Source organism: Coturnix japonica, chromosome 9 (genome assembly GCF_054131305.1).
Source record: "Coturnix japonica strain WE chromosome 9, WE-NBRP24, whole genome shotgun sequence".
In the NCBI taxonomy this organism is placed as follows: Eukaryota; Metazoa; Chordata; class Aves; order Galliformes; family Phasianidae; genus Coturnix; species Coturnix japonica.
In genome coordinates, this window is record NC_140671.1 from 20,901,427 (window position 1) to 20,921,379 (window position 19,953).

At 46.1% G+C, this 19,953-nt stretch overlaps 2 protein-coding genes across 2 annotated transcripts; both read left to right on the forward strand.

Moving 5' to 3' along the window:
* Positions 1-7,863: 7,863 nt before the first annotated feature.
* LOC107309484 (E3 ubiquitin-protein ligase PHF7-like) lies at positions 7,864-10,903 on the forward strand. The gene is made up of 9 exons (XM_032442583.2): positions 7,864-7,946; positions 8,274-8,365; positions 8,461-8,562; positions 8,737-8,861; positions 9,049-9,211; positions 9,308-9,414; positions 9,638-9,751; positions 9,877-9,995; positions 10,128-10,903. The coding sequence occupies exons 1-9, from the start codon at positions 7,895-7,897 to the stop codon at positions 10,844-10,846; spliced, it is 1,593 nt and encodes a 530-aa protein (XP_032298474.2). The 5' UTR covers positions 7,864-7,894; the 3' UTR covers positions 10,847-10,903.
* A 5,795-nt stretch (positions 10,904-16,698) lies between these two features.
* LOC146759798 (E3 ubiquitin-protein ligase PHF7-like) lies at positions 16,699-19,591 on the forward strand. Its single transcript, XM_085509879.1, has 9 exons — positions 16,699-16,724; positions 16,767-17,046; positions 17,142-17,243; positions 17,420-17,544; positions 17,732-17,894; positions 17,996-18,102; positions 18,326-18,439; positions 18,565-18,683; positions 18,816-19,591. The coding sequence occupies exons 1-9, from the start codon at positions 16,699-16,701 to the stop codon at positions 19,532-19,534; spliced, it is 1,755 nt and encodes a 584-aa protein (XP_085366005.1). The 3' UTR covers positions 19,535-19,591.
* The last annotated feature ends 362 nt before the right edge of the window (positions 19,592-19,953 follow it).

The window sequence follows — 19,953 nt, forward strand, 5'->3', positions numbered from 1 at the left end:
AAGCATGATTGCTGTTCACCCGCAAGGGTAGTTTCAGCCCAAGACAAAATACCCATTCAATTGTAGTGTTCTTTCTGCTGAAATCAAAAAAATATTTCATTGACCTTCAAGAAAATGTTACAAGCAAAATGTGGGGCAAAGTGGAAACTTCAGAACAAGGACTTTATTCTCTCCAGTATTAATCAAAATAAGTAACACTCAAATGGAGGACTGAGCTCAATTTTTTAAGTTTCCTATCCACTTAGGGACTTGCTTCTTTTTTACTACTTTTAAAGCAGAAATCAAATTCGGGAGCCCTACACCAAAGTTAGAGTATGAATCACTGAAAGAATAAGAGTAAGGTAATATGAAGACCTATATTGCTTGAAATATCTCTTGCCTTTGAGTGCCTACATTTCCAGTTACTCTGTGAGGAACTCTAATGGCATTTACTTTTAGAAAGTGCTGATAGCCTTTCCTTTGAAATACCAGACCTCTTAAAAGTAATTCAGGTGAGCCTTTAAAAAAAAATCTCCTGTTCCTTACTTAAAAGTTCTTTTGAACACAAGACAGTTTTTATACTTCATTCTCCTGTCTCTGTGATAATAGGGGAAGATTTCTTCTGGCTTCAAGTCTAGGTTTTTATTTGCAAAATTTTGCAGATGAGGATTTAACAAATATATAGATACACTCTCAGGATCTGCTTGATAAGGGAACAATTTAATTGATTTTCTGTTCAGTTTATTTTAGTTTTGTTTTGTTTTCTCTGGAGAAAGATGAACAGGTATTAACAAAGCTGAAACTTGAGAGCTAGAAACATTCCACAGCTCTGCTCACCTGCTCTGCAACAGTTCCCAAGGGCAGATATTTAACATGAGTCTATTAATGGGTGAATTAGCTTACACTACACTGGGAAGAAAGTTTATCATTGAGATGATATGAGAATCAAAACAGAAACAACATTTCCAGAATATGCTAAATCAATAATCACTCAGTAATGAAAATCAAATGAATGAAAATGCTGTAATTAAGTATTACAGAGCCAAATGATTAACTGAAAAATTGATTTGTTACAAAGGGTAACAGTAGTACAATATGATAAACAGTTTAAAAGATTTTTAAAGTCATTTTTCCGTTCTTTCAGTCTAGAAGTGTTTCATATTATTGCTGGTTAAAAATAAACAAATAAATAAATCCATCAAAAAAATTTAAAGCTTTTTGTTTGAATATTTTTCTAATATAGCATTCACTGATGCTTGGGCTTTTTAGGTAATTGTTAGGCTATTTTTAAGTGCTACTGTAATACATAAGACATACTGTGACTTCTGGAGGTCCATTAAAGATTTCATTATTTTTTTCCCATTATATAATTTTAACTGCTATGCTAGCCATTCACCATAGCTGGTACATAGATCAGATCACAAACTTGCCCTTAAAGGGACGTGATTCTTTTTAATACAAGTTTCTCATTTTTTTCTAACAATGGTAAAATATTATGTTCCCTGAAGATCAGAGCTTAAATACAAGGCTATTATCAATAGGGAGATGCTAACCCTCACAGACAAAAATATTCCCAGTTTCATCTGCATTAGTAGTTCCAGATTGTTTTAAGACTTATTCAACTTGATTGAAAGTCTGCAACCTGCTTAAATTTGCACGGTGAAATCTCAGCACAACTCAAGTCATACAAATGCTACAAAGGAAATATTATCAATTATATGACTGCATGGTGACTGAGAAGGTATGATAAGGTGTCTTTTTTTTCTTAGACAGTACAATAGTCAGGAATCACAGAACAAGGTTATATGGACCAGAATGAACATGCAATACTAAGTATCCCCAAATTAATGTTTCCCTTTAAAATTCAGTACAGAGAAAAGGACATAATTATCTCCATTATTCTTCAGTTTACTTCTACCATTCAACAGAAGTGGAACGTGTTTATCTCACCTGATTTTCAGAATATGCAGAGTTAAGTAATTCTAACCTTCAGTTAACAGTTGCTATTCATATTCTCAAGTCTTTCTGTGCTGAATGCTGCTGCTGTGCATGCTATTCAGCACAGCTGAACAGTAACAGAGCTGTATTTCTTTCCTGTTCTGGAAATACAAGAATGCCCCCTACCGATGAAATAATTATTGTTTTTAGCCAAAGCTTCTGTCATTGCTAAATTCAGAAGGGAAATCATAAGGAGACACCACAGAAGAAAGAAAAAAAATTGCATTTTTCTGCTACATCAATATTCAATCAAAAATCAGAGGTGGAACGTTAACACTTAAATTTTATTTTGGGACAAGAGATTTTTCACTCTGGCTTCTCAGTCCTCCTACTGCCACCTAGTAAAAATAGTACTTAATAAAATAGCTCTAAGTTATGGCTCATTAAAAGCAAATGTTGAGCCAACATTTTGCTACAGAGTAAGTCATTCAGTGGAAAAAAATGCAGTCCATCAAATTCACAAGTAAAGCAATCTCAAAGAAAATTATCCTCTTTCACATAGTAATCCCGTGTATGCATATGAGGAAGATACAAAGAAGGACTGGAGGCAGAATACAGTAAATTAAGTGCTGAGTTTGGAAGCATCCCATCAAGCTTGTGTGCTGGACTTCTGCACCAAAGTGATTATGAATCTTACCTTAAACTCTGACAAGTGAGAAAGACGCTTGAAAACTGAGCTGCCATAGAAGTGCACATCTTTTCTTCTATTTAATATAAAGGTTGCCTTAGGCAATCTGTTCCTTTGATAAATTGTCTGCAGCTAAGTGACAGGAATAGAGATTTTGTGTTTAACATGACCAACTAGTTTATTTCAAAACGTATCACATTCATCATATTTATAGTTAAAAATGTGATGTATTCTTTACTGCTGGATGAAAAACAGAAATAAAAAAAAAAAAAAAAAAAGTCTACCTGAAATTTCAGGCTAATGTTAAGGATGTGAATGAACTCTATATAGTAAAATTAATAATAATAATAATAATAATAATAATAATAATAATAATAAAAGAAAAGAAAAGAAAAAAAAGAGGAAGGGAAAAGGGAAAGGAAAAGAAAAAAGGAAAAGGAAAAGGAAAAGGAAAAGGAAAAGGAAAAGGAAAAGGAAAAGGAAAAGGAAAAGGAAAAGGAAAAGGAAAAGGAAAAGGAAAAGGAGAAGGAAAAGGAAAAGGAAAAGGAAAAGGAAAAAGAAGAAAAGTTGTGCTTTTTTACTTTTGTCAGAAATTCAAGGAGCTGTTGCTGCTCTCATGTCAGAAAAATGGATTGAAGCAATACAACATAGCATCCTGCTTGTACAAAACACCTCAAAATATTCAAGGCATCCATATTTTCTTCATTTCCTTAGTAGAGGAGCAAGACTATAATCAATAAAGTGATAATGTGTGGTTAGAAAGAATAAAATATTGTGTTCCATTGCACAACTAACAACTAAGTGGAGAATAATCACTTATAAGCTTATTTCTACTGTCATTCAAGATAAAAAATCAGCAGAATAAATTATTCTAGTTCATGAGTCATATATAAGAAGCACTCTGAGTCTTGACAGTATTTCTTCAATGTATAAAGAAAAATCGTGTAAGGACACAGTCATCTTTTAGCCTTCACTTACTATTTTCTAATTAGGTGACTGACAGAATGAAATCCCTTGTGTGGAAGTTTCTTTAACAGTGTAAGAGTGTAAGAAGAACACATTTTGTTTTTCTTACTCCTTCCCTAACTTTCTCTTAACAGGGAATTATTCCTTCCATGCCTCTTGGGATAGCAGAATACTACCTGAACACCTCATGTGCCTTCTGTATTACAAATGCACTCTTTGTATTTGAAAAGACTGATGTTGAAATTCAGGACTTGCTTTCTACTTTAAGGGAAAATCTATCTGTTAAAATTATTTAATTACTACATACATAATAACTTCTAGATAAATTCTACAGTCTTCTACAGGTTTTTGTTTTGTTTTGTTTTGTTTCTTAATCATTGGACTTATAGTTGTAAAACAAATACATAACTAAACGTATAAATGTCTTTCCCTAAAAAAGTGTTGCATTTCCACATGCTGGGGAGTTGGGTTACACAATTCTGTCATCCAAACAGAATGATCATACAGTCCAATACGCAAGTTCTCAACTATTCAAATCATCTTTTAATAATGGATAATATCTACTACCCTGCAGACAAGTAAAATGCTTCTTTTCTTAAGCTGTCTTCTGGAAAAGGACAACAGACTTTGAGAAATTTCCTTAATGACTACAGCTTTCTTTCTTGTAGATTCTTTGGCAGAAATTGATGGAGCTGACTGAAGAGTTCCTTCAAACTTCATTCTTACAATCAAAGTAAAATAAAAGCTACTTTCATGCAAATATTTCTTTTATTGGAAAATAAATATTTCATTTATTATTAAATTTAAGTTTCCCTACTTTTTTTCTGTTTTCTTATCGTTGTTTTTTTCCTTCTTTCTTCAGTGGAGAAAAGAAAAAGAGTAGAGAGCCTGCTTTCTTTCCTCTTTTTCTTTTTCTTTTTCTTTTTCTTTTTTTTTTTTTTAATGTTGTTGTTTTGCTTTGTTTTGTTTTTCTTCAACTGAAGGAAGGAATAACCCATAGAAAACACATTACAGCATAGAAAACTTTGGAGTATTTTCATTCCAAGTAGGTTTTTTCCCCCCACCCATTCTGTTAATTGGTTAACCAGAGGGAGAACTGGAAATGAGTTTTCTTTTGTTCCAAGCCCTGGGCTCAGACTTTTTCAGTTCATGCAAAGTTCCATTCAGGACAACCCTCTACTTTCCTAATTCTCTCTCTGAAGAAGCAGTAAAAATGGAAGTAATCATCACTTGTCTGATCCAGGCCTAGTTTTATGAACAAATATTTGCTGTGCTGATTTCTTCAATCATATCCCATCTCTTTTTCATACTCAACTAATAAGACTAATAACCATGACACTGGAACACTGGCAGCACATCTCCAACTATCTGCAAACGTTATTAGGCTGCGTGTTCATTCCTACTCTACTGCATTCAATATTATCCTTAAGAAAATTCTCTGAGCTGGAAAAGCTGATAAATGCAACAAATGGTGGAAAATAGCTTGAAGAAATAATGAGTCAGTAATGAAGTACAAGTACCTTCTACGACAATATGATCAGTCAACTGCTATTGTTTCCAGTCATTAAAAAAATTAAAATAATAATAATAAAAAAAGTTTAAAGAAATTGTTATTCAAGTAGGAAATACTTATTGTGATATCTGAGATGTTGGTTATGATTTCCTCCCTGTTAATATTAAGCTTCATGTTGAAGCAGCTTTAGAGAATATCTGCATACTGTCTTAAACACCAATGAATTAAACACTGATAATGTTTTAACATGAGTTGACTGATTTACTTAACACCTGTGTGACTAACTTTGGAAAAGAAAAGCAGACAGATCTGTGATAGAAAATTATATGCCTGAGTGCATTCAAGGACATTCCTAATGTTTTAAGTTAAGGGTCCCCCAAAAATGTGCAAATAGGGTTTATTTCCCAGTCTATAGAGTAAAAGCAAAAGAGGACCTAAAAAACCACTACACATCATCATCACTATTTTTACTGTACTTTAAGTCTAGTTAAAATAAGGTGATGAATCATTACATCACTTTTCCTCAGGATTTTTTTATACTGCTTTTCATGCTAAAGATAGTATAAATAAGAAGTGCAAAAGAGATGCTTATTTCAGAAGTCTGGCATCCATTTACATTTGTCCTTTAGTGGTACTGTGCTTTGACAAAGCAAGTCATCCTACAAATGCTGTTTTGTTACCCATATAAATCCACTCAAATAGGAAGACCAAAACAATACAGAGATAGCATCATTCTACACTCCCACAGTGATTCATCAGCAAATGAAATACTGGCAGATAGAATAAGCTTTGGCTCCAGATCAGGAGACCTGGCAACCAAAAAAAGCTAACAGACTGGATATGATCTTTATTTTCACAATGTTAGTACAAGTTTGTGGCCTATCAATGATGTAAGAGATAGCTTACATATCAATATAATAAATATATCTCACTAGCAGCTTAAAAATTTGCTTTGCTTTCTGTAACATAATGTGACATTTATGAATGAAAAAAGACTGTCCAGGAGAGAAAACTGAACCAAGTTCTGTTTTCAAAGCAACATGCAAACAAGAATCAAATCCACTTGACAGATTTTATTTGCAGCTACAAACCAAGTCACAGAGGACTACATCTGCATGGAGCAGACAACTGTGTATCACAAGGATGCTGCTCTAAGCAGAGCCTTATCAGCCTTCACAAGCCACAATATAACTATACAAAAGATTCATAGCAACTAACCTTTCCCAGTACAGATTAATAATGATCAAAGAAGTTAAATCATTCATACACGTTTGCATACTTTCTGATGGCACATTCAAAATAAAGTTTTGAAGAGAAACAAAATTAAGAACCTACCCAACGAACCAACTATGTTGCACCTTGTGGATCTCTGTCATGCCTAAAACAATGCCCATCTGTTAGAGAAGTATTCTGGCCATTCAACAAGGTAAAATCCACAAGCAGATGGTGCCTGATGACATGCTGTCAAATGCAAATAGCCATATTTCCAAAAAATATCGCCTAACAACAAACATCAACAAATAAGGTGATATAAGCCACTAAAAAAAACATATCACTTATTCATTTTTGTTGGCAAGGCAGAAACATAAATAGTACTTCGGGGAACTACACTTACCACCAAAATTACAGCACAGAATGATATAAACAATCAAACAATAACAACAAAAAACACTTTAAAAAAAAAACAATGTCCACTCAAATATGAAAAGGCACACTGAAAAAATGTACTTAGCAAAACAACTGGAATTGGCAAATTGCAGAAATCCTAACTTCCTGGGAAAAAAAAAAAAAAAAAAAAAGGACTTTAATGACTTTAATCCTTTGCAGACACACAGTGATGTTACATGTGCAGCACATATTGAGGCAAGGTCTACATTTGATTGAATTACACAGATTTCCATTGAACATGGTTACAGAAGAAAAAACTGTCATTATTTTTATATCATTTTTATTAAAATGTTCTGGATGTGTCAGGAGGGTGTGTGCGTCACACGGTTCCTGCAGCAGTGCAAACACACCTGGGCCCACTGGGGCAGAGATCAGGGAGAAGCCCAGCCCACACCTTGTGGCCACAGTAGCACTCAGCAGCACCAGGCCACACTCCTCATAACTGTACTTATGCTGCAGCCATAGGCTCAGACCGTGGGCGGTCTCTGCAGCCAATGCCCTCGCATCAAAACTAAAATCGCCATATTAAGCGTGCTCAGACATGCACAATGTGGGGATGTCAACCCCACTCGGGCTGGTGTCCTTCTGCTACTCTGTCAGTCCGGGACCTTTCCTGTCCATGAGAGCTGAAACTGGGGACAAGAGAAAGGCTGACCTAGGAAGGCTCCAGGGCTGCAACCATGTCCTAGGAAAAGCTCCATTTGTGCTAATGGCAAAAGGAGCAATGCCAGTACGTGGAGGCAAGCAATCCTACTTCCTGCAGTCTGGCAAGCACCCAGCGTCAGCATAGACACAGCCAACAGCGTCCTGCTTAGGTGCTGAGGACCCTCACCTTCACCCCCCGGGCAGCGGCGACTCTGTCACAGTGGGTGGCAGGGAGCGGCCACTGTGACCCAGGCGCCTGCAAACAGAACAGCCGTTCCCAAGCTCAGGCCCTGATTCAGTGCGACTTGGTGAGGTGCGGAGAGGGCAGGGACGAAGGGGCTGCCTGAGGCTGACAGTGGGAGGAGGGCTCCCACCCCTCAGAGGACTGAGCTGTAAACTCACCTTCATCCTGCTTCTCCCTCAGAGTTGGCAGAGGTGCGTGCGGAGGAGAAAGCCCAGCGCTGCCGGAGCTGAAACTCTGCAAGTGCTCGCTGACGATGCGCGCCACGTTCTCATGGATTCGGGACGCTCCCCGCTTGTGGGAACCTGGTGAGAGACAAGTATCCCTGTTAGCAGCAACCACGCTGCCAGGCACAGGCCTTATGATGCTCAGCCTGTGGCTAAGCGGGTAGGCAGGTGTGCTCTGGGACTCCCCAGCCACTGCAGGCAGGGCCCCTCTGCTCCTTGGCCTTGGGGGACCCGCTTGGCCTGTGGCTGCCTGCTGGGACCAATGGGCTCTCAATGCTCCGTTTCCCTGCACTGCCTTCAGCCCCATCCCTCATCCAGCAGCGCAGGCACAGTGCAGGCCCCTGGGGACAGCCCTCAGGGACACCTGGCCCTGCACCGTGCTCACTGCTTTTGCTCTCTCCTCTCCAGCATGCATGCTGTGCGGCCAGACCTATGCCGATCCGGACATCTGTGGGCCCAAGCAGCTGGAGTTTGGGATATGTGCTCATGCGTTCTGTATGGTGAGTTCCCCCGGGGCTCCCTCCTTTCGCCTTCCTCCAAGCAATGCTTCCTTCCTTTCTGTCCTCACACCATCCTGCTCTTTTCTCTTGAACAGGCATTTTCCAACGGCCTTTTCCAGCAGGCAAGAATTGTCGACAGAACGGCAGAGGTGACCCCAGAAGACGTCCAACGCGTAATCCAGGAAGCGGAGCACAAGGTGAGGACCTGACTGGAGCAGGCTGGTTTGGGCCAGGAGAGGCTCCTCAAGCTCAGCCTGGTTGAGGAAGCAATCCCAGCCTGCATCCTGTGTCCTGAGCACTGCCCAGAGGCAGGAGGTCCAGCAGCAAAGGCCCTGAGCTTGCTCCTGATGACGCTGCTCTGCTCCTTCCAGCACTGCTTCATTTGTGGCGAACTGGGGGCCCCCATCACCTGTGCAGAGACAGGCTGTGAACAGAGTTTCCATCTGTCCTGTACCCGGCAGGGTGAATGTGTCACCCAGTACTTTGGAGAGTACAGGTAATGGCTGCCAGGCCTCACCTGAGCCTACAACCCCTGCTTTCAATACAAGCCAAGAAAGTGAGGAACCTGCTGTGACACCTCTCAGCAGCCTGCAGAGCCAGGGCCAAGGCCCAGGGCTCCTTCCTGTTCTTCTGCCCCCCTTGCAGCTCTCCTCACCTTGCTTGTCCCTTCTGTCTTCCCCCAGTTCATTCTGCCAGCAGCACAGCCCTAAGCAGGCTGCGGAGGCGGCTCCAGAGCAGAATACCAACTGCATTATCTGCATGGAGCCAGTGGAGGACAAGAAGTCCTACCTCACCCTGGTGTGCCCAGCCTGCAAGCACGCTTGGTTCCACCGGGCCTGCATCCAGGTAGGAGCCCTCTTCTCAACCAGTGGGCAAGAAGCAGTGAGCTGCCAACAGCACCCGAGTCTGCTCCCACTCCCACTGACTGTGTTTCTGCTACAGGGACAGGCCATCCGTGCAGGCGTCAACTGCTTTCAGTGCCCCCTCTGCAGAGATACGGATGCCTTTCTATCCGACATGCTTGTCATGGGCACCCGAATCCCACTCAGGTTGGTGTTTTTCTTCTGGCTCTTGAGACATGAGGGCACCAGAGCTGCACCTGCCCAGGGAGTGCTCACACAGGCAAAGCCCTAGGCTGCCCATGAACCCTGGCTGCCCTCAGTCTTACAGAGAAGCTAGAAATGGGATTGGGGTAGAAGAACAGTGCTGCTCTGGGTCAGCCTTAGTCCAGGGGCAGTGGGAGCTCATCACGTATTCTCCATTCTCTGGCAGCAGGCCAACGTGGGAGGATGACAACGCATACGCATCGCTGGGATTGAGACATGAGCGCTGCGATGCCAGTGATTGCCTTTACCCACTAGGCAGGGAGCAGGCAGAGGGAGAGGGGTGAGTTACCTCAGCAGCCCTCTGGGGCTACGCATGGGATCTCAGCCTCACCACAGGCTATGGGAACAAGCATCCTTGGCTCAGCTGCCTTTGTCCTCACAGACACAACCCGTTTGTTTCTCCAGGCCCTGGGAGCTGCTCCTGTGCAGCTCTTGTGCTGCGGAAGGCACTCACCGGCGCTGCTCCTACCTGAGCAATGACGCAGATGCTTGGGAGTGCAAAGCCTGTGCTGGTGTGGGCACCGGTAAGAAGCAAATAGCCAGGCGGGGGGCAGGCAAGGCCTGACAGTGGGTGCATGGGGCAGCCTGGCCAGAGACTCTCTGGCCACACCAGGGCTAGAGGCCCATCCTGCTAACCTTCCTGCCTCTGCTTACAGCCTCCAATATCAACTCAGAGGTCACCGTCCCCAGCACTGACAGCCACCATGGACTGCTGCCATCCCACGACTCCACAGTTCCTGAGAGCAGCAGCTACAGCACTGCCAGCCAGGCGGCAACAGTGCCTGTTCACAGTTCCCAGGTGCCTGAGAGCGGCAGCCAGTCCAGCCAGCCCGGGACAGCCCAAATGGATGAAGACATCCATAATCATCCCCGAGGTTACCATGGGAGCAGCCATGCTGACAGATTACCCACAACATCATCTAGGCAGAGGGCATCACGGTCCTCAAGGGCTTCCCTGGCAGTTGGCAGCCGCAGGTCAAGACTGGGTGAGCGGACTCGGACACGAAGCCGCACTCCAATACAATCTCAGGTCCTGGATTCCCACAGCCATCCCCGGAGGCTCTCCCGGAGGAGCCAGGCACCAGCTGCAAGGGCTGAGAGTGGCTCCCAACACTACACCAGAAGGGGAGCACTGCGACCATCAGGGGATTCCCCAGCGGCTGGTCGCAGAAGACAGACCAGGCAGCAGGCCCAGACACGAAGCCGCTCCCCTGTGGAACGTCGGCCTGCAGAATCCCGGGGCCAGCTCCATAGACACCACAGGAGCCAGTCCAGGCGACGAGGGCCAGCCCAGGTGCAAAGCCGCACCTGGGGACGTCAGGCTGAGAATGCCCACAGCCAACCCCAAAGATGCCGCAGAAGTAGGCGAACGTGACCAACACATGTTAGCTCTGGTCCTCAGAGGCCAGCACAATAAAAACTGAAGATCTTATACACATTTCTCAGTGAGGTTCTTGTACGCTTTTCACAAGGTAGCATGTGCCTGGGGCTGGAAGCACAGGGTTGTGTTCTCCCAGGCACCTATCCCCCCATACCTTCCTTCCCATCCCTGGGTCTAGGCAGTGCTGGGTTCCAGCCCCAGCTCCACTGGGGCTCAGTATCTCCAGTGCCCACAGGTCAAGGCCGTGATAGAAGGGGCAGCTCTGTTCTGGTGGTGCTTCTGGCCTTGGGGCTGTCACTGCATTCATGGCATGAAAGTTGCCTCCCACACCACCCCACCAGCCAGCTGTGGGCTTGGCCAGTGCCTGCTTGTACTCTGCTCATGCAATGGCATTGCTGCAATGGCAGCAGGTCTGAGTGGTGGTTCTGCTTTGGGGATGCTACAGTGTGTCGAGTGCCTGAACCACTAAGTTCTGTACCAAAGTCATTTTTATGCTTCCCATATGAGTCCTTTAGGCTTGCTTCAGGTACACCCGGGCTCCGTCTCCAGGCAGAGGAGCCAGTTTATTCTCAGCCTTTTGGCAGAGAGGAGGTGTTGCAGCCTCTGATGATCTTCGTGGCCCTCTTCCAATGTCCTTGTGATGGATGCCCCGGAACTGGGTGCAGTATACCCACAAGAGCGGAGTAGAGGAGCAGAATCCTCTACTACTCTGTTGTTCCTGTATGAACACTACAGCTGATAACACTTCTTGTATATACAATGGCCACCCATCACCTTCTTGATGCAGCTGTCTGCAGAAATATCCCATGGGCCTGAAATATCTTCCATGAGCCAGTGTGTTCTTTTAGCACGTCCAGAACAGGGTGACACCTTCCGTGCACGTGTCAGTCAAAAGGCTTTTCGAGATTTGAAACGTTAGAGCTGCTTTCAATTGAATAAAGGCAGTTTGCCGTTCTAGGTTCCATTCCAAGAATTCTCCTTCTCCTTTATCGGCTTAAGCTCACAAAGGTTTAATGCTCAGTCCATAACTTGTTATTCTTCATCTACACCATCCTGCTACACCTATCTTAAGAAAGCGTGCCATTCCTGTTTTGAGTTTGGCTCTGTTGGTTGATGCATTGCCTCCTTTCTCTCTTCTCCTTTCCAGGTTTTGGTTTCCTTGAGTGATGATACAAAATACATACATACATCACAGGCTGGGATTTCTTCTTTGGTGAAGAAGAATTGTTTTGGGCTGCATATAATACACGTAATGTATCCAGTGTACTCAACCAACAGATTCTTTATGTTTTCATTGAAATACCTTCAAAAGAGAGAGCAACAAAAGATATAATAATAGTGGGAGACAATAACCTGTTCCTTGTGAAACTAATGCATCGGTCTACTTTGATGGAAGTGGTTACTTGTGTCTGTCTATGACGAAGTGATGGCATTGATTGACGAAGGGAAGGCGACCGATGTAATTTACCTGGACTTGAGCAAGGCCTTTAACACGGTTCCCTCACTGAATCCTCATCTCCAATTTGGAGGGATGTGGATTTGATGGGAGAATCACTTGATGGATAAGAAAGTGGTTGAAAGGCTGCAGACAGAGGGTGGTGATCAATGGCTCTATGTCCAGGTGGGGGCCAGTAACAAGTTGCATCCCCCAGGGATCTGTCCTGAGACCGGTTTTCTTTAACATCTCTATCAATGACATCTACGATGGAATGGAGTGCGCTCACAGCAAGTTTGCTGATGACACCAAGCTGAGCGATGTGGTGGACATGGAGGAAGGAAGGGATGCCATTCAGAGGGACCTTGACAGGCTTGAAAGGTGGGCCCGGGTAAACCTAATGAGGTTCTACATGGCAAAGTGCAAAGTTCTCCACTTGGGCTGGAAGAACCCCAGACACCTGTAAAGACTGGGGGGAGCAGTCCTTGAGAGCAGCTCGGCAGAGAAAGACCTGGGGGTCCTGATAGATGAGAAAATTAACATGAGTCAGCAGTGTGCTCTTGCAGTTTGGAAAGCAAATGGGATCCTAGGCTCCATCAGGAGAGGGGTGGCCAGCAGGGATAGGGAGGTGATTGTCCCTCTCTACTCTGCTCTTGTGAGGCCCCATCTGCAATACTGTGTCCAGGTATGGAGCTCTCAGTACAAGAAAGACATAGAGCTGTTGGAGAGGGTCCAGAGGAGGGCCATGAGGATGGTCAGGGGGCTGGAGCACCTGTCCTATGAGGACAGGCTGAGGGAGCTGGGCTTGTTCAGCCTGGAGAAAAGAAGACTGCAGGGTGACCTCACTGCAGCCTTTCAGTACCTGAAGGGTACCTATAAACAGGGAGGGAGAAAACTCTTTGAAAGGACTGATAATAGTAGGACAAGGGGAAATGGTTTTAAGTGGAAAAAGGGAAGATTTAGGTTGGATGTTAGGGGTAAGTTCTTTACTAGGAGAGTGGTGAGGTCCTGGAAAAGGCTTCCCAGGGATGTTGTGGATGACCCGTCGGTGGAGGTGTTCAAGGCCAGGTTGGATGGGGCCTTGGGCAACCTAATCTAGTAAACATGGAAGATTGGTGGCCCTGCCGGGCAGGGGTGTTGGAGTTTCATGATCCTTGAAGTCCCTTCCAACCCGGGTCATTCTGTGATTCTGTGATTCTGTTACAGTTCTTAGGGAGGACTCAAGGAGTTGTTGGTCAGAGATCTTTGATGAGATTTTACTCTCTCTGTGGCTCATTCTTGAAAATAGATCCAAATGTATGCACGGCCAAAGAGCGATGACACATACAAGGCACGACTGGGAAGCCAGAGATTGTTTCTCTGGTAGGATGGGGCTTATAGGAACCTGGTAAAGAGACGCAATCAATTGTTTGATTTGAATATCTGATGGCAACTCCCTACATTCCATTTGAGAATGTCTTTAAGTCAACTGACAATGGAGACACAAATACTCCAAAAACATCAGTTATTTTTTAGGCACTCCTGAAAACCATTCCCAAATTGCTTAATTAAAATGGAATGCACAGGTGCGTATGTTTTGCTATTCACAGGACTGTGTTTATCCAGTGTATCAGAATTCATAAAATGATTTGCCATGATTTGAGTTAGCACTACGCTGCACCCTACTCACGCCCTGGTTGCAGCCCAGGCAGAACTGATCACACGTCAGTGTTTAGACACAGGTGAACAGTTAGTGCTCTAAATGAAAGCTCTCCCAGGCTTTTCTGACCACATGGCCTGTGTTTCTATAGCACCTTCTAATATTCTTTAAAATATCTGATCTATTTTTCTTCACTGTCAATGTGAACACTATCAAAGTGAACGCTACCAACTAATAGCTGCCATAGACAATGGGAGTCCTCAGCAATGCTACTGGGCATTTAGATTTGTATTTCATTCATGGATTCTTAACAGAGGCTACATCATGACAACACTACAGGTCCAACACCCATGACTAAGTACCACAATGTGAAGCACCGCAACCTGTGGATTTTTAAGCACATCTAGTAACTTACCCTAGCCAGTTCTCTGCTATCACTTTGCTGACAAGAACTAACAGAACATTCAAAACATTGCTAGATGTCATTCCATTCAACGATAATAACACCGAAAATGTCTTAAAATTAATTAAAAGAAAAAAATAAATTAATAAAGGGGCTAGACCTAATGTGTTAGGAGCTGTATTTCAGGGAAAACAAACAAACAAACAAATAAATAAATAAATAAATGCAACAACAACAACAACAAAAGTAGAAAATATTGTAAGAATGCTGCATCCTCTTTTCTTCCTTCGGAAACTCACCGTAATGATGGCAGAAATAATCATATAGACACGAGGTGAAGGGGTGATTCTGAGAGATCAAAACCAGCACATTCTGGTTATGTAAGCACATCTTTCTAAAAATGATCAAAATAGGCAATTCCCAGCAATCTTAACTTACTGGGAAGAAAAAGAGAATATGGTCTTTAATCCTTTAACGACATACAGTTATGTTACCTGTGCAGCACCTATAGAGGCAAGGTCTACGTTTGCTTGTATTACACAGATTTCCATGGAACACGGTTGACCAGATCTTTCAGCATCCCAAAAACGAGTCATTGCACAGAGGCGCTGTTCCACTGGACAACAGTAAAGGGAATAACTGAGTCCAGCAGCTGCTTTACACAGCACAAGTCTCGGTCAAATCTGTCGTATCTATGTAATGCGTATCTACGCAATACTCACGTGCAGAAAATACCAAACAGAAACATAAAATTAGTAACACAGAACTTTGTATATTCAAAGCTTCAGCCCTAACTTTAACAGGTGCTCTCCACTACTGAAATTCGGTATTCCCGGCAAGGCGTTGGGAGAGAATAAAAGTCTTACAGAAAGGAAGCTCTTCCAACTCTGTCACTGGAAACTCAACACATTTCAAATCAAATAAAATCAAGAGGAGCTCTACTCCTTAAGTGGAACCAAGTAAAAACACATTATTTATAAAATATACCATTCCTTGGGTGAAACAGGTGGTGACTAGTGATGAAAAAAGAGAGTGTGCAAAGTGTCTGAATGGGCCGGGTCTTTTAGCCACTGTCTATTTTTACTAAAAGTCTAAGAAGGATATTTGACCAAATAATTTTAGAACTCACTATTTTGTTTTGTTTTTACCAAAACATGCAACTCTGTCAAGATTTCCTGATTACTTGTTCCATCTAAGAACTCTAAGTCAAGTTCTTCTCAGTCTCTCTGACCTTATAACACAGCCGCTATGTATAGAAAATGCACTCAACAGCAAAATATGAGTGTTTCTTCTCAGAAAGCTTAACTTTTCATTCACAGTGAACGTTGCTTTCCTCCTTTTCAAGAAAAGTTTGTCTTGGGCATTGCCCTTGCCCACAAGAAACACAGAAGTCGTGAGCTTGCATCTCTGAAGCTTATTAACCTATCATAAATTCATAAAGATAGAAAGTGTCAACAGTGAAATCAGAATATGTCCGCTGCGAGCCCAAAGCACTGAACAAATGGAAGCAAATGACTGGGAAACTGCACAGACCTAACTGGCTGTGTCGCAGCAATTAAGACTTTCTGAGGTCTTGCATGCGTATTGCAATGGCAATCAAATACACAACAAGTAGACTTTGCTGCTGTGTGCAGCCATAATCCTTTCAAGCATGCATGTCCACCATTTAAGCCATGCAAGGACCTGCCAAATCCATAATGAGTGAAGAAGAATGGCCTTTGACCACATGTAAAATACATGTCAGAGGTAGGTTACAGAAGAAAAGATATGTTGTTATTTTCTTAATGTGATTTTTATTAAAACATTCTGGATATGTCAGGAGGGTGCGTGAGTCACACAGTTCCTGTAGCAGCACAAACACATTTGGGCCCATCGGAGCAGAAATCAGGGAGAAGCCCAGCCCTTTAGTTTAGACACAGCTGACAGTGTCCTGCTTGGGTTCTGAGGGCCTTCACCTTCACCCCCCGGGCAGCGGCGACTCTGTCACAGTGGGTGGCAGGGAGCGGCCACTGTGACCCAGGCGCCTGCAAACAGAACAACCGTGGCCAAGCTCAGGCCCTGATTCAGTGCGACTTGGTGAGGTGCGGAGAGGGCAGGGACGAAGGGGCTGCCTGAGGCTGACAGTGGGAGAAGGGCACCCACCCCTCAGAGGACTGAGCTGTAAACTCACCTTCATCCTGCTTCTCCCTCAGAGTTGGCAGAGGTGCGTGCGGAGGAGAAAGCCCAGCGCTGCCGGAGCTGAAACTCTGCAAGTGCTCGCTGACGATGCGCGCCACGTTCTCATGGATTCGGGACGCTCCCCGCTTGTGGGAACCTGGTGAGAGACAAGTATCCCTGTTAGCAGCTCCACGCTGCCAGGCACAGGCCTTATGATGCTCAGCCTGTGGCTAAGCGGGTAGGCAGGTGTGCTCTGGGGCTCCCCAGCCACTGCAGGCAGGGCCCCTCTGCTCCTTGGCCTTGGGGCTGTCTGCTGGGACCAATGGGCTCTCAATGCTCCGTTTCCCTGCACTGCCTTCAGCCCCATCCCTCATCCAGCAGGGCAGGCACAGTGCAGGCCCCTGGGGACAGCCCTCAGGGACACCTGGCCCTGCACCGTGCTCACTGCTTTTGCTCTCTCCTCTCCAGCATGCATGCTGTGCGGCCAGACCGATGCCGATCCGGACATCTGTGGGCCCAAGCAGCTGGAGTTTGGGATATGTGCTCATGCGTTCTGTATGGTGAGTTCCCCCGGGGCTCCCTCCTTTCGTCTTCCTCCAAGCAATGCTTCCTTCCTTTCTGTCCTCACACCATCCTGCTCTTTTCTCTTGAACAGGCATTTTCCAACGGCCTTTTCCAGCAGGCAAGAATTGTCGACAGAACGGCAGAGGTGACCCCAGAAGACGTCCAACGCGTAATCCAGGAAGCGGGGCACAAGGTGAGGACCTGACTGGAGCAGGCTGATTTGGGCCAGGAGAGGCTCCTCAAGCTCAGCCTGGTCCTGAGGAAGCCATCCCGGCCTGCATCCTGTGTCCTGAGCCCTGCCCAGAGGCAGGAGGTCCAGCAGCAAAGGCCCTGAGCTTGCTCCTGATGACGCTGCTCTGCTCCTTCCAGCACTGCTTCATTTGTGGCGAACTGGGGGCCCCCATCACCTGTGCAGAGACGGGCTGTGAACAGAGTTTCCATCTGTCCTGTACCCGGCAGGGTGAATGTGTCACCCAGTACTTTGGAGAGTACAGGTAAGGGCTGCCAGGCCTCACCTGAGCCTACAACCCCTGCTTTCAATACAAGCCAAGAAAGTGAGGAACCTGCTGTGACACCTCTCAGCAGCCTGCAGAGCCAGGGCCAAGGCCCAGGGCTCCTTCCTGTTCTTCTGCCCCACTTGCAGCTCTCCTCACCTTGCTTGTCCCTTCTGTCTTCCCCCAGTTCATTCTGCCAGCAGCACAGCCCTAAGCAGGCTGCGGAGGCGGCTCCAGAGCAGAATACCAACTGCATTATCTGCATGGAGCCAGTGGAGGACAAGAAGTCCTACCTCACACTGGTGTGCCCAGCCTGCAAGCACGCCTGGTTCCACCGGGCCTGCATCCAGGTAGGAGCCCTCTCCTCAAACAGCGGGCAAGAAGCAGCGGGCTGCCAACAGCACCCGAGCCTGCTCCCACTCCCACTGACTGTGTTTCTGCTATGATACAGGGACAGGCCATCCGTGCAGGCGTCAACTGCTTTCAGTGCCCCCTCTGCAGAGATACGGATGCCTTTCTATCCGACATGCTTGTCATGGGCATCCGAATCCCACTCAGGTTGGTGTTTTCTTGCCGGCTCTTGAAACATGAGGGTACCAGAGCTCTGCCTGCCCATGGAGTGCTCAGGCAGGCCGGGTCCCTGGCTGCCCATGAACCCTGGCTGCCCTCAGCCTCACAGAGAAGCTGGAAATGGGATTGGGGTAGAAGAACAGTTCTGCTCTGGGTCAACCTTAGTCCAGGGGCAGCGGGATCTAATCACGTATTCTCCATTCTCTGGCAGTGGGCCAATGTGGGAGGATGACAACGCATACGCATCGCTGGGATTGAGACACGAGCGCTGCGATGCCAGTGATTGCATTTACCCACTAGGCAGGGAGCAGGCAGAGGGAGAGGGGTGAGTTACCTCAGCAGCCCTCTGGGGCTACGCATGGGATCTCAGCCTCACCACAGGCTGTAGGAACAAGCATCCTTGGCTCAGCTGCCTTTGTCCTCACAGACACAACCCGTTTGTTTCTCCAGGCCCTGGGAGCTGCTCCTGTGCAGCTCTTGTGCTGCGGAAGGCACTCACCGGCACTGCTCCTACCTGAGCAACGACGCAGATGCTTGGGAGTGCAAAGCCTGTGCTGGTGTGGGCACCGGTAAGAAGCAAATAGCCAGGCGGGGGGCAGGCAAGGCCTGAAAGTGGGTATGTGGGGCAGCCTGGCCAAAGTCTCTCTGGCCACACCAGGGCAAGAGGTTCATCCTGCTGACTTTCCTGCCTCTGCTTACAGCCTCGAGTGTCAACTCAGAGGTCACCGTCCCCAGCACTGACAGCCAGCGTGGACTGCTGCCATCCCACGAATCCACATTACCGGTGAGCAGCAGCTCCAGCATTGACAGCCAGGCAGCAACAGGGCCTGTTCACAGTTCTCAGGTTCCTGAGAGCGGCAGCCAGTCCAGCCTGCCCGGGACAGCCCAAATGGATGAAGACATCCATAATCATCCCCGAGGTTACCATGGGAGCAGCCATGCTGACAGATGCCCCACAACATCATTCAGGCAGAGGGCATCACGGTCCTCAAGGGCTTCCCTGGCAGTTGGCTGCCGCAGGTCCAGACTGGGAGAGCGGACTCGGACACGAAGCCGCTCTCCAATACATTCTCAGGCCCTGGATTCCCACAGCCATCCCCAGAGGCTCTCCAGGAGGAGCCAGGCACCAGCTGCAAGGGCTGAGAGTGGCTCCCAACACTACACCAGAAGGGGAGCACTGTGGCCATCAGCGGATTCCCCAGCGGCTGGTCGCAGAGGACAGACCAGGCAGCAGGCCCAGACACGAAGCCGCTCCCCTGTGGAACATCGGCCTGCAGAATCCCGGGGCCAGCTCCATAGACACCACAGGAGCCAGTCCAGGCGACGAGGGCCAGCCCAGGTGCAAAGCCGCACCTGGGGACGTCAGGCTGAGAATGCCCACAGCCAGCCCCAAAGATGCCGCAGAAGTAGGCAAACGTGATCCCCTTGTGCTAACTCTGGTCCTCAGAGGCCAGCTCAATAAAAATTGAAGATCTCATAGACATTTCTCAGTGTGGTTATTCTATGCTTTTCACAAGGTAGTTTGCATCTGGGACTGGAAGCACAGGGTTGTCTTCTCCCAGGCACCTATCCCCCCATACCTTCCTTCCCATCCCTGGGTCTAGGCAGTGCTGGGTTCCAGCCCCAGCTCCACTGGGGCTCAGTATCTCCAGTGCCCACAAGCCAAGGCAGTTCTAGCAGGGGCAGCCCTGTTCTGGTGGTGCTTCTTGCCTTGGGGCTGTCACTGCAATCAGAGCATGCAAGTTAACTCCCCCACCAGCCAGCTGCGGGCTGAGCCAGGGCCTGCCTGGGCTCCCCTCCTGCATTGCTGCAATGCCAGCAGCTCTGAGTGGTGGTTCT